Source organism: Blennius ocellaris (genome assembly GCF_963422515.1).
Source record: "Blennius ocellaris genome assembly, chromosome: 13".
Taxonomy (NCBI): Eukaryota; Metazoa; Chordata; class Actinopteri; order Blenniiformes; family Blenniidae; genus Blennius; species Blennius ocellaris.
The window spans coordinates 5,142,938-5,157,873 of record NC_137662.1 but is presented as its reverse complement, the minus strand read 5'-3'; the positions used below and the strand labels follow the sequence as shown (position 1 = coordinate 5,157,873).

Below are 14,936 nucleotides of genomic sequence, written 5' to 3'. Positions count from 1 at the left end.
TCTACAATGATAAGTATTATCTTTCATCCAAAATGGGAAAAAAAGCATCAAACTAGTAGGATTGTCTGGACTGATTTAAACCCTGATGTGGCATAAAAATTCAAAGCAAGATTAACATTTCAACAAACAAAAATCTTTGTGAACATTCACATGGAAGCGTTTTCTACATTATCAGTAGTTTCTCGAGTTAATTTTCAGCCGATGCACGTTATGTTGCGAATGACTGAGAAAGCGCTAACAACCGAGTTTTGCAGAGGTTTGTGCGATTGTCCATCATTAAAAGAAGCATTTCTATGCAGCAAATAATACATCACCTTTCTTTACCAATAATGACTTCCTGACAACGAGGCACTTTCAGATTAATCACATTAGAAGACTCTGACGTGGTAGAGCCTCGCTGCAGCGCGTCACCGAGTGGCAATGCGTAGTTCAAGTAGACCTAATCAACAGGATGAATGGCCATGCCTTTAAAACAAACCTCAGATGACGAACGTCAAGCAGAGAGGGATTATGAGCCATTTTTAGACCCTTCAATGTGGCCAGCAGCGAGACAAATAAATGATACATGGACGCAGAACAAGAAAGGGGAAAACTATGAGTTTGATTTACACGAACCTTAGAGCATCATCTGAAGGGTTCCTCATATTAACCAGCAGTCGGTATTCAAATCAGAGGTAAAATCCTCAAATAATTGAATGTGGCGACATGGATGCGTTCTGGCTTCAAATCAACCAAACGGGCAGAGGTTCAGTAGATTCGCTCTCAGCTGTGAAAGCTTCATTTCCACACGTTCACATCATTTTAGCGTCATATGAATTCAGCTGGTGGTCACATTCATTTACAAGCCCACTAACACCACATCACATCTCTGTTTGATGGCAGGGTGCCTTGTTTTGCCTGACAGTAATAAATATCATCTTCATTATGCTAACCATGTGGCATTTATTTACATTCTATGTATATAACACCTCCTGGTTAATACATGTTTATACACACACACGCAAAAAAAAGAAATCACGACTCAAGATGGGATTATTGAATTATTAAAGTCAAATTTTATCCTGTAACTATCACTGCTTGCATTCTTGGGTGGATTTCGGTGAAACAGCCAGTGGTTGCAATCTGACGTACCTTTTCAGTGTCGATTCCCCGAGACATGGACCAGGTGGAGGCGATGTAGTCCATCACTCTTTCGCTCAAGCCTTTGGGGACCTGGTAGAGCTTGAGGAAGTCGCGGACGCTGTTCAGCATCTCGTGGTAACGATTTGTGTTGGCGTACATCTGCTGGAAGATCGTGGTCACGTTACCAAAGATGGTGGCGTACAGAAGGGCTGCAGAAATATGGAGAAGATGGACAGTGGGAAGTTAAAGTACTTCATTCACTGCTAAGAGCAAGATAAGATCTGTGGCAGCTTTCGCACTGGGGGATAAACTATACACATCAGTATTATTGGTTACCCAACATGTAAAATCAAATATTTCAACACATTATGTGTAAAAACTCATATAGATATGCAACAAAATCCCATCAAACCTGGTCCGTCAAATCCGTGCAATCAACAACTGCTACAAAAATCTCAATTATAAAGACAATCAATCTCAATTTCTAAGGACAAATATCTTTTAAAAAGATCTTCACAACATTTGGACATTTGTGGTTCCCCACCATGTGCAAAAGTTTTTTGTTAAAAAGGATGAAGGAAAAACAAGCAGCTTGACAAACGTTTAAAATATCACTTTTAAACTTACTTGTAAGTGTTAAAAAGGTAGAAAATAGTTGCTTGTGAATAAATAAAAATGTGAAAATATTCGACGAATCTGCTTAAAATGCAGTTAAATGTTTCTTTTTTTCAGAACTTAAAAAGTAGCATTACCAATAACATGGCTTCAATTTTTATACTAAGAAAAAGAAACTAACTTTAAATGAGACCTAAGAGCTTAGAAACATAGGTTTCTTTTTCATATTAACATAATATTGCATGATATACGAGATCTTCTGTGCCATAAGAGCTAATATTGTTTTATTTGGTAAATGCTTTAATCAATCACATGGGAAATTAACAATTTCCACCCATCATTGCCTCCAAATATAATCAACAAAGCTGTGGCCAAAAGGGGGAAAAAAACAATAATTACGGCTTCATTTCGAGGGTATGAAACCATCTATCTGCAGGCAGCTCCGTCCTACTAAATCAGGGAGGTTTATTTTTTTTTTCTTTTCTGGTGTTGTTGAAGAAAGGGGGAAGGAGAGAGGTGAGCGGATCACCTCGGAGGTGGTTGTGTGGTTGAACTGGTGCAACAGCTGGCGTGCGAGTGTGGATCAAAGCCGTCAGACGTCTGGCGTGCGCGCGTGTGTGTGTGTGTGTGTGTGTGTGTGTGTGTGTGTGTGTGTGTGTGTGTGTGTGTGTGTGTGTGTGTGTGTGTGTGAGAGCAGTGATCTCCTGGCAATGGAGCCCTAATTAGCCCTGCAAGAAGGGACGGAGAGGAAACATGCCAGCCACACATTTCAATTATCCTCAGATGATGACAGTAACCTGCGAGTGTGTGTGTGTGTGTGTGTGTGTGTGTGTGTGTGTGTGTGTGTGTGTGTGTGTGTGTGTGTGTGTGTGTGTGTGTGTGTGTGTGTGCGTTTGTTTTGTTTGTTTGTTTATCTCATAGCGCACAATCAAAGTGCTGAAAAACGGCACAGGGAATAATACTAATTAAAAAAATGTTTAAAACTCCTGAAGGACGAAGAGAACCACAACTTTCATCCTTTGGTCCCTCGTCGCTCCGCGTTAAAGCCACGTTATCGAGCCTTGCAGGATGGCGTGATGTTCTTTATCGCCTCAACGCAAAGAACGTGTTTTTGTTTGTCATGTATACTCTGTGTTACACATCAAGATGGGAGGGGGGGGGTCTGTGTGTATGTGTGTGTGTGTGTGTGTGTGTGGGGGGGGGGGGGGGGGGGTGGGTAATAGAAAGCAGGCTGAGCCTATTAAATCTTGAGTTCATGTAACAATTCCCTCCTTTTGGAGTTGCGTGAGTTTTTGTGATAGGCGCTTGCTCCAGCGGGCTCATCTGATGAGCGGCAGAAGAAGAAAAACAATAGGAAACTCAATCGTTCCCCGCTGAACGCGCCTTCATCTCGTCTCTCCACCGCTCCCTTCCTGCTGATGTGCACAACTTCGCCGACCAACCAACAGCTGGCTTGTTTGTAGTTAAAAGACAGTTGTCAGAAAACTCCAGCCCCAGGCCAACGGTTGCTATAGAAACAGGACATATGCATCGTACCCCCTCCACCCACCCACCCACCCACCCACAACCCCTCTCTTCTTCCTCCACACACAATCCTCCTCTCCTCTTCCTCCCTTCTTCCCCCATGCTACCCTGCAATCCCTCGTCACACTGTGATCTTCTCCTGCCAGCACCGATCCAGAGCTGCTGGTAAAAATAGAAACAGTATCAGGGCATCCATATTTCATAGAGAACAGCAGCGGACTGCACGAGATAGCATCTACAAGCCGATCCTCCCCAGGCTCGCTGCGTTTACTGTTTTCTTACTGAAAAGGTATTTCAGATAAATTGAATTTCACAATGTAGTTTCTTTTTCTTTTTTTTTTAGCAAGAAGAGCCCGGCAGACGAGTTTCAACATTTTCACCGTAATCATGAAACTGAGTAGTCAAATGGTTAGGAGAGAGGACGAGATAGAAGGAAAGAGAGATGGAGAGAGGGTAAAAGAGGGAAAGACTTGAAGAGAGAGATAATAGAAAATAAGAGGAAGAACGTCATAGAGAGAGGAAAAAAAGCCAAAACAGATCTAGACTAAAAGAGAGAGGAAGAAAGAAAGTGAGTGAAACAGTGAAGGATAACTGGACAATATGAATAACAGAAAACATGAGAGAAAGAGACAAATACACATGAGAATGAAAGAGACAGAAAAAGAGGGACAGAGAAGAGGAGACAAAGACAAAGACAGGAAAACAAAAGGAGAAAGACAGAACAAGAGACAAAGGCAGCAGAAAGAGAGTATGTAGTGAAATGGTGAAAGAGAAGGACAGAACAATGTGAGTTCTTAAAAAATATAGAGCCAGAAAGAGAGAGACGGAGAGCAAGAAACAGAGAGAAACAAAAAGAAACAAGGAGAAACAAAAAGACTAAAATACCTATGGAGAGGATAAAGAGTGAGAAAAACATGAATGAAGTGGGGAACTGAGAAACAACGAAAGAGACTAAGAAAATAGGAATAAAAAAAATAAAAAAACTAGAAACAGAGAAGGAGGGAGAGAGTGAGTGAAACAGAAATAAAGAGGCAGAGGTGGTGGAGGTGTGAGGGGGTTGCTTGTGGTCCTCTCTCCGGTCTCAGGGATCAGACTGCCGCTGAAAAAGTGCAGCGGAGGTGAGCGGTGATTGCGGAGGGATCGGAGGGAGTGCTCTACTAAATTGATCTGGCAGTGTCAGTTATTGCTTGGAGGTGTTGCTGCGTGCGTTCAGTCACACTGTGTAATGAGCCACAGCAGCACAAGACACCTTATAAATATTGAGATGGTGGGAAAAGGAAAATCTGCCTCCTTCTTAGCAGAATACTTTTATTGTTTTGGGTTTTTTTTTTTAGGGTAAAACTCCCGTTAATTTTCACAAAAGAGTATCGCAGATACAAACTACTCGTGCTAAAGGTGTTTCACTTCAACAAAACCTATATTTTAAGACTTTTAAGCCATCAGTGAAGCAGAAGAAATGTGGCGTCGTCCTCTGAGAAGCAGCCTTCTGATTCACTATTTTACTTCATGGAGGTGTTTCATAAACACGCTCGCAGAAAACCTCAATAATTCAGCACAATATCTCCCAGCGCATGCAGGTAATGAGTCTAATCCAGGCCAGAGTGACACGCTGTACTGTACATGTCACTGAATTAAACCGACGAGAGGCGACAGCGGCGCAGATGAGACTGGAGGAAAGCTGCCTGAACTCAAAATTGAGGAAAAGAAAGAAAAAAAAATTGTCTTGAAGCTCATTACATTGCTGTGAATCCCACATAGTGTGTATGTCATATTCATAATAACATACTGCATCAATGCGTTTTGCGGTTTCAAACCCCACAAAAAGATGTTATGCAACTCCTGTGATTCACTATCCTGCTTGAAACCCTGCACATATTTATTTATCGCAGTTTGAGCTCCTGGAAAAAAGGATGAAATTTCAGCACAGAGGCCGAACCCACAATGAGATTAAGGCTAAGACACTGTATTCACAACATATTGGAAGAAACTCACGACAGTGAAATCCATTAAAAAAAACACCTTAATAACTGAATGGGGGGAAAAAAACTTCTGTATTACTGTGTCTTATTCATGATTTACAGAATTTCCCCCTGGGATTAATTAATAACTCTATTGCCTACACATGCAAGAAAAGGCTTCCTGTCTTAACGCGTTTGCACAACAAACGGGCCTGAAGACCAATCGGAAGACGACACAAGTCATGATGCTGTGACGCTACTTTAGCGCTGCCCTACATGTGTTCACGGGTGTGAGAGAGACTCTATTTGTAATATACTGTCAATTGTGTGTGTATACAGTGTCACAAACCCTGCACACAAAACTGTGCAAGTTTAGATGCAGCTATGTTATGAATAACATGAAAATCCATTGTATATAATGTAAAAATGGTAAAATCATGTAAATGTGTATAAATATCAGCTTTTTCTTCTCATGTATAATACATTTGCCGGAGGATAGAGTGAAGATTTTCAGGTGAGTTTTACTTTAAAAAGATTTAAATATCTTGCACAGAGGGGACAGAGGCAGTGAAAGCCTCACAGGCTTCTGATCTTGTAAATTAAATAAAAATGGCACTCGGCGTTTCTGCCAGTGGATTCTATTCAATCCGAGCTGCAAATTCCACGTTAGAAGTGTTGCTCAGCTAATGATGTGTAAAATTGTATTTTCTGAAATGTGATGGCTCCATTCATAATTCACTTATTCACCTGCCTCAGTGGGTCGTGGCTTTAAAGAGCATAGCTAAGTGTCATATCACATAGCCGCTGCATTACAGCCGGGATTTTAAAAAAACAAAAAAAAAGCATGCCACCCACTCACATCCGATCATCATCATGGCCACGGCGAAGATCTTCTCCCCGTCCGTGGTGGGGGCGATGTTCCCGAAGCCGATGCTGGTCAGGCTGGTCATGGTGAAGTACAGCGAGGTGATGTAGACCGAGTCCTTGTTGGGCCCGCCCTCCCACTTCCCAGAGCCGCTGGCGTTGAAGCGGTACGGCGTTCCCACCGTCTCTGCCAGGATGTAGAGCCAGCTGTCCTCGCGCACGATGTTGGTTTCCTCGTCGATCACCTCGTAATCGCCGATGCTGTACCTGAGGGGCAAAGAGCGGACTTATTGATCCTCGTATTCACACTGAACGCATCCATGGATGGAGGGATGATCTAACCACAGGCAAGATTCATTGGTGTGACAGGTATTTGTAACAGCAGCTTCTCAGTACGGTCACCACATCCTCTAAGTTGTGTTCAAAAAGGGAGAACAACAGTTGACATTTTCTGATCATTTCTACCACAATGAAGCCAAAATCATCTTTACCTAAAGTCATTGTCACTGTGATGATTAAAGTGTAAATGCAGATCAAACGGAAATAATTTTATCACATACTAAAATATACTTTTGCTATAAAATGACATGTTTGCTCCTCCAATGCACTCACGTGAAATATCCGCTGAGAGCTCTATAAATTACCCAAAACTCTTTATGTTTATTGCAGTGAAAGTACATGTACTCTCACATGGTGAAATTTTAATGCATCTGTACTCCCGTTTTCCCCATGCTCTCGTCCAAATCCAATATTTTTTGCAATACTTTATGATCAAGTCCTGTTTGCTCTTTAAAATCTCTTATTAAAACTTTATTTCATGGCTTTTAGAGATGGATGTGGGGGGGGGGGTGGGGGGAGGGGTACAGCCGCAGTGGACAGCAGGTTTGTAATTACAGAACTTCATTTGAAGCAGGTAAAACAGCTTGTAAGGAACACTGCCATGAATAAGGCTTATTTATAACGCCATGTTGTTCGCTTACATTCATGTTGAGGAACAAAATGTGTTGAATGAAGTCTTAATCCTGGACACTGGTCCTTTATTGAACTGCTGACTTTGTCAGTGTTCCTGAGTGTCATCAACACTGGACACTATAGTTTAACATCTTATTTCAGTACAACACCACTGAAGAAAAGGCTGAAACTGCAGCACAAGTTGTTCTTTTATTAGAGTAATATTGTGAGTAATGTTATACGACACAAGGAGAACTTAGTCACTCCAACATTTATCAACATGTACGACTTTATATTAGATATTATGTGTAAAATGTCTGATCAGGAGAAGGATAGAACATAGAGGAGTGAAGCAGGTGAAGCAATAGACGGTGGAGAAACTGATGAAGATCAGTTTAGGTCATAAATTGATGAGTGAGACTCATTAACTCATTAACTCCTAATAGTTTTGAAACATTAACTATTTTCATGATGAGATGAACTGTAATCCATCCAGAGAAGAGACACGAGAGGAGGTGGAGTTTTAGGGTGTGAATTAAACTTTAAAAACTATATTATTATGATTATGAAAGATTATGATAAATCCATAAAGGAGAACGGGTGATGATTGATCTATAGTTGATTTTTATTTAAAGATACATTTTCAATAATTATTTCATTATTACACAGTACTATAAAGGTTTGATTAAGGTTTTTATTACGTGATCAGCAGCAATACCTCAAGTCTTCTGAATATTTATGTGGTGAGATGCTCCATCAGGACGAATGAGTTACTTTTTTCCCAGTTTAGTGTTGAAATGGTTCACATTAATGCTGCACATTAGACCCGCACATTCTATATATTTAAGAACAGGAATGAGGAGGAGAGGCACAGGGCTTGAGGGGAGGTCTTAAAATAAAGTAGGGAAATATTTTACTGTTAAGGTTAAGTTATGCAAACAAAGTTAACATTGAATGGTATGGTATGATTTTTATTTGGAAATTGACCGTGTACAATTTAACATCGACCAAAAGGAAAGATGCATTGTACCAGCTTATAGTAAAAATGCTCATTTCCACCTGTAGCCACATGGCAGGTTGATGTTACAGTACAAATACTGATTTTAAATGTAGATGAACATGTAAGTGTGACCATGGATTTATACATTTTAACATCACCATTAACACACAATTACTTTAAACAAGGTTGAAACATTATAAAATTTTCCGTCAATCCCTTCTTCAGGTGAACGGCCGCTCCCTCATGACATCGTTACCGATCATGAGTGCAAGTTTGATTTTCTAGAAGCCATTATTTAGTTAAATGTACAAATGCTTTAAATGTAGTATATAACTGTAGTACGTGCAATAATCTCTGTTGGGAGTGTGTCCCACTGACCCATTGCGATTACAGTGAAGGGAGATTTGGCAAAAGCAGTTTTACATTTGTATGAGCTTATATACATCTTCTGCATATCAGTTGTTAAAAGTCTTTATTCTGTATGCCAAAAAACCTGAACACTGGCTTTTTTAGCTTTTGTAAGTCAAATACTGTTACTGTACATTAATATATGACAGTGTATGACTCTACTGTCCGTTGTACTTTTTGAGACGTACTTGTACTTTTAAAAATGCCTGCTTTCCTCCTTCTTCAAGATGATGATGTAAATAAAAGTAAACAGTATTGATATGCTAAGAGATCCCTGTGTGGGTTCAAGCGGCTCTAGAAGATGTCACAAGTACAAGAGTCCAAAGAATATTCATTCACTGTAGTTTCACTCAAAACGTTCAAAATGTCGGCCTCCTGTTTGTCCGGATTCCTCCTCCAGGAACAACAAATCTCAGGTCATGGTTGCAACACTGGTCGAAAATATGCAGTCAGTAGTCGACTACATAAATACCTCTGAGGTGTACCATGAAAATGATTCTGATTCTGTGCACATCTTATATGCCTATAAGAGAAATGCTTCTTCATTTACATCCGACTGCATTGTTCCCATAAGAAACACTTGAGACACCTGCCTCCTCACAAAATACCTTGAAAATGAGAAGAAATGACGCGTCTGAATATAAATGAGATGAATCTGATGATGCAACAAACACTCTACTCTCCTGGTTTTCCATCCTGCTTTCTGCATGCCTGCTTACAGGATGCATGCCTCCTCAGCTGTGAGCAATCCCCCCCCCCCACCCCCCCACCCCCTATAAAGACGGTGTCATTTGAATAATTTTTATTGAGCCTTGCGGAAATAAAGCTAAACAGTTTTTCAATTGTGGAGCAGGATTTACATTTTCACATTTACAGCCCCGGTGTTCGTCTGCAGCCACCCTCCTTTCTTCCCGGTGTTAAGAAGGGGGGAAAAAAATGAAGAAATGACAGCAGACGAGAGAAAAGGGAGGCTGCTACCGCTACCGCCGCTCCTGTCAGCCGAGTTGATGATGGTTTAACTTTTCTCAACTCGACAACGCGGCTCGGCGTGTGACCATGGCAACCACAGGAACCACAATGAGGGGAACGATACAGGAGCTATTTTTACTGGGATCGCAGTCTGGTTTTGGAGCATCACCAGCTTCATCCATACAAGATTGATTACACTGTCTGGACAGTTTATACGACGGCAGCTCGAGCCCGAATTTGATATCTTGCATCTGGATTTCATATCAACTTTGTCTTGTTCATATTATGAATTACAGGCGGAGGAGGGGAAAAAACCAAGAATGTGTGTATTTGTGAATATTTGTATGGATGTGAACTAAATTTTTCGAGGGCAGTAAATCATAAAATACTAAATGATCTACAATGAAGAATTTTACTCGGGTCAGCCACAACATTATGACCACTGAGTATGTCTTTATGGCTCCGTAGTGCAGGTATTAAATTCAGGAGCAGAAAGAGAACATGGCAAATGTACGAATTTGTACGAGTTTCACAGAGAATCTCCAAAACTGCAGCTCCAATTGTGTTTGTTGTGGTCAGTATTTACCAAAACAGGCCTAAAGAAGAGAGGGTAATGGCTCGGTGAAATGGTCACCAACAGCCTCAACATGCATGCAGGAAGTGAAGGCTGGTCCAAGTCAGTTCTGATAGACAGCTTTCAATATAAACAAGTACATCACACTTGCAAGTGAAGCTATATATAGCTGCAGACTCAGGGTGGCCATTCTGACCCATCTGCACAGCAGGTGAGTGCAAGAAATGTACCAGAGGGTGATGGAAGACGGTGGCTCGGTCTCTTGAATTATGGGAAAAGGCAAGCTCGCAAAGGCAGTTTTATGCTTTGAGCAATTAGGTTAATGGAAACTTGGGACCTGCCGTTCATGCGGATGAGACGTTGACATGTACGGGGTAGAAATGCCCGACTCAAGGACACACTTGGATGTATTGCTGCAGTAAGGATTGGAAGTAGGGTTCGGTACAAGCCAGGGTAGTCCAACAAGTGGCCAGAAAACAGGAAAATGTAGTTTAGGAGACGTAGATAAACATGAACAAACCAAAGAATGGCTGGAAGCAAACTGGCACAGCCGACGAGACACAAGAATATTCATGATGAAGACAAAAGGACACAAAACATGAGGGGGATCAAACTTGTGGATTAACAGCAGGAAACCAGATAATCAGACATGAAACATAAAAACATAAACACGCCATTAAGTAAATCACTCATAATGACACCTAAACAATAAATACAAGGACACCAGAAACCATGAGGGGATGAAACAACTACAATAGTAAAAACAACTAAAGCGGACTTGACATAACACAACGCCGAATGGAAAATAAGTGTTTTAATGTGTGAAAATGTGTGATTGTGAGCAAATGTGGCTGCTCTGGATTTTCATCCAAGTCATCAATATATATTCTGGTATCTCGTTCGTATGCAGGACATGAAGTTGTTAGTCTGCGGCTAAGTGTGTTTTGTCATTCTCTGTAACATAAATCAAGCTAAACGCATGATGGAAACTTTTATTGCTTCCACCAGCCCTGTCCCCTGTGCAGTAGATGATCTGATTAGACTTTGGAGGCTTCTGCTTCATACATTTGCATATTAATGACAAGAGGAGGGGAAAAAAAAAAAAAAAAACACACATTTTTGAAAGCGCTACAACTCTTTATGGCTCGTAGCCAGTGGAAAACATCGAGTTTTGATGTGTAAAAACAAGCATGTTACCAACAAGTATCTCCTAATTAATGTGGCTAATTATCCTAATCAATGACCTCATTTGTGGCGGCTGGTTTGTGCTGGTAATGCAGCGCATCATGTTATGTAATGTTTACACACACTTTCAACACATTCAAGTGTCGTGTTTTGTTTTTTTTTGGCGGGGGGGTGGGGGGGTTAAATGTAATAATAGAAACACGTTGATGGGAGTCGTTGACGTACCAGATGCAGGCCAGCCAGTGAGCAGCCAGTCCAAACACGCACACCAGCAGCACCAGGACGGCCGCCCCGTACTCGATGTAGTGGTCCAGCTTACGGGCGACCCGGCCCAGGCGGAGGAGTCGGACCACCTTCAGGGAGCTGAAGAGGGAGCTGATCCCCTACAGGTCCAGGAACAAGAGAGGCACAAATCAAAACAACATTAAGATAGGGATAAATTACACATTTCAGCTAACATTTGTCAAACACTTAATTACCAAGAGTCTATAATACAACTCAAGATTTCACTTTTTTTTTTTTTTTTTTTACAATATAGCTACATACCAACAACCCCTTTTATGTCATAAGCTTATTATTCGTTTTATTATTTGACAGTGGATAAAACCACCATGAAAACTCATGATTCAAGTTCATAAATATGTCATATGTGACAATTAAAAGAAATGAACCCGTCCATTCAACCGCTCCAATTCTGGTTACCGTATTTAGGTCAGGTAATATGCTAAAAAGTTTCTGATCTTATAAATTACCTATATACTCCTTTGTGGTTTTAGTGTTCAGAATTTTTAGCAAAAACTGACAAAAAATTATTAGAGACTAAAACACAATCAGTTTTCTTTTCTGAACCAAATTAAAGTTGAATTTGATTGCAATTGGGTTTTTTTTAATGGCCAGTCATTTTTTTTTGTCTTTTTCTGTTTTAAATGTGTTTTTTGGGACCGTTTTGTAAATGCTGTTGCACATAGTTGGCCAGGTGAAAGAGATTTCTTTAATCTAAACATTACAGTCCAGGATAAAAAAATTACTTACCTACAAAGTATGCTTTACATTTTAGAAGGAGGCAATAGTGACCAAAAATAATATTAGCATTAGATTTTATTGAAAACTACTGGCCGTGAGCATAATAAATGATATTGTGTCAAAATGACTATTACAGGAGAAACACACAGAAAAAGGAAAACAGTTGAAAATAGTTGGACCGACTTAATTGAATTGTTTCTAAATGAATGAAGTTCATCCTGTGCAAATTATTGAATATGCCACAGCTTGCAATGAAGTAAATTTAAAGTGTTTGTTGAGCTGATCTTGAGCCGCCTTCCCAAACAATCTGATAACACTTTACAACTCCAGCTGTTATGTAACCAGCAGCTAAACGTCGGCTCGGCCCAGCCGCGCGGTGAAGCTCGCACTCTGTGATTCGAACAGACACCAGCGATCCCGTCAGCTCAGAGCTGTTGGTATTCTGAGCTATTGATTTTGTTAATGCGCTGTGGTCTGCAATGTGAGTACAACTGCAGTGCTCACTGTCACTTGATCTGATCGAGACGCCTCGGCTTCAGCGTGTCTCAAATCGCTTTACAGCCCCGAGACGCCGACACAACTCAATCACGCCTGCAGACGGAGTTCAGCACTAAACTCCACAGCATTTTTCCCCAATCCAAAAAAAAAAAAAAAAAACATGAATCCAAGGTTAACTGCTGACTCTGGACGGCCTGTAGGGCTGAATGTGTTTGTTTACCATTGTGATCTTTCCAGGGTTTACTGCTGTTGGACAAAGCTGTTCAGAAGGTGGACGGATGTCACCTTGTCATCTGTATAAGCTTCAGGGAGGGACGAGCCGAAGACCCTTGATTGAGTCATATCACTTCTGCACATTAAGGACATCTATTTTTTTTTTTTTTTTTTAATGAGAAGATTTTTGTAGAGTACATGGATTTGTGGGAGGAGCAAAAGTGCACATGTGTTTTTGCCTTATTGGTATACAGTCACTTCTGAGTGTTGCTAACAGTCAATCCAGTCATTGTGCCTCCATGAATGACGCAGACCTAATTTCATCTTCATGGACGACAACGCATTAGTGAACAGCAGGTGGAGACTGGGGGACCTCAAATGGAGTGATCTGCACTTTTCCCTGACCTAAAACCCATAGGAAACCTCTGGGATCAGTGGAGAAGCCATGGAGAGGCTCTTAACTCTGTACTCAGAACCTCAACGACATTGTGATAAACCCTACACTGCCGTTGGCTTTTGTTTCAGTAAATAGTTTGAGATAGAGCTGAACACCCTAATCGTGCTGACACACTGGATCTTACCTTCAACATACCAACACACACATACTGTATGCAGCTTGTGGTTCTCACTTCAGCCCAGTTAAGAATAGATGCCACAGAAAGAGGAGATTCATACAATGCAGCTGCGTTGGATGATCCCTTCAATAACCTGCATAAAACGCCAGGACTTTCCTTTTTACATTTTAGATGTAATCCATTTGTCAGAAGTGGCACATTGGAGCTGATGGGGAGAGGTAAGTGGCTTTCATGCAGCTTTAATGATGCTGATCTTCATTTTCAAATATTGCAAGAGACAATTCAGGCAACGTAATTCCCCGGCATGAAAGAGAAAAGGCTACTCAACAACCGTTGACAAAATCAGATGGTTCACATGAAGGGTTTAAAGGTCTACAAGAGCAAAAGAAACACAATACTGTTCTTTTCGTTTATATATATATATATATTCTAATCAAACTGGAGCCTACTTGAGTGACAGCTCGGTGGTTCCAATTCTTCCCATCACGTCCCCATGCATGAACACAGGCAGAAGAAGGAGAGGGGGAGGGGCCATGCAAACAGAACGGAGGGGTGAAAAAGAAGAACAAAAACAAAGCACATGTGAGCCAAAAAAAAGACATCAAACACATGAGAAAATCATTCAATGGTCAAATGAAAAGAAACGTGAAACCTGCATTTGTGTGGCGAAGCCTGTGCAGCAGGACCACAACATGCACTTACATCCAGACTACAGCAAAATGGAGTCGCTGTGTCAGCAAACATTCATCAGTCAGTGCGGCCCTTTAAAACTACCAAGAATAACTTTGACAGCGGTCCTTGTTAATGATCCTCTCTTCCCTATTTGGAAACCTGTTGGGGAAAACAGCCATCGAAGTTATTCACGTCAGTCGTCGCGGTCCGCGGTGGCAAGATGTTTTCGGCGCCGCTTTCATAACACAGGCAATTGTTGACTCGCTCTCGTTTACCCCCGCCACGGATTGCCTCAAAGCAATTTCTAACAAATTGGAGTCGGTGAGTTGTTGCGGCAAGGGGTAGGTGATCCTGACGTGAGGGCACAGCTTTGACGCCGCTTTTACAGCCAGAGCGGAGGTAACCGCGACGCGTCTCAACCTCACGGTACAGAAGACAGCCGTACTCTCAAACACGGGGCTGCAACTGACCTGGGCTTATTGCTTTATTTTAATGTAATAACTACAAAACTGCCAAAAGGTTTAAAGTGCTGCTTGTAAATGACAAAACACAATAAAATTAAGACAAATTCTGCTCCAACTGACCCTCAATGAAAAACAAGCATTAAGAAATGAAGGCAAAATCAAACCAAACCTCGTTGTGCACAACATCAAATCTGTTGTGATATCAGTGAATTCAGGTTGGGTCTGAAGAAGAAGAATCGTCATTTTCATCATTGACTATATTGAGATCAACTAATGTGTTTCTTCATGACAACCAAAAGAGGCTAAGGCCTCGCTTACACA

The 14,936-nt window shown here is 41.2% G+C and overlaps 1 protein-coding gene across 2 annotated transcripts in view; it reads right to left on the bottom strand.

The window, feature by feature from the left end:
* Nucleotides 1-14,936, bottom strand: part of LOC308138609 (voltage-gated delayed rectifier potassium channel KCNH1-like) — a gene marked incomplete at both ends in the record, with an annotated part of 54,944 nt that overhangs the window by 17,249 nt on the left and 22,759 nt on the right. Inside the window, 4 exons of one of the 2 annotated variants that reach the window (XM_080507801.1) lie at nucleotides 1,132-1,331; nucleotides 6,079-6,350; nucleotides 11,396-11,553; nucleotides 13,929-13,955. In XM_080507801.1, coding sequence (XP_080363927.1) covers nucleotides 1,132-1,331; nucleotides 6,079-6,350; nucleotides 11,396-11,553; nucleotides 13,929-13,955 — 657 coding nt within the window. The remainder of the gene's footprint in view (nucleotides 1-1,131; nucleotides 1,332-6,078; nucleotides 6,351-11,395; nucleotides 11,554-13,928; nucleotides 13,956-14,936) is intronic. The other variant, XM_080507802.1, reaches the window with a different exon arrangement.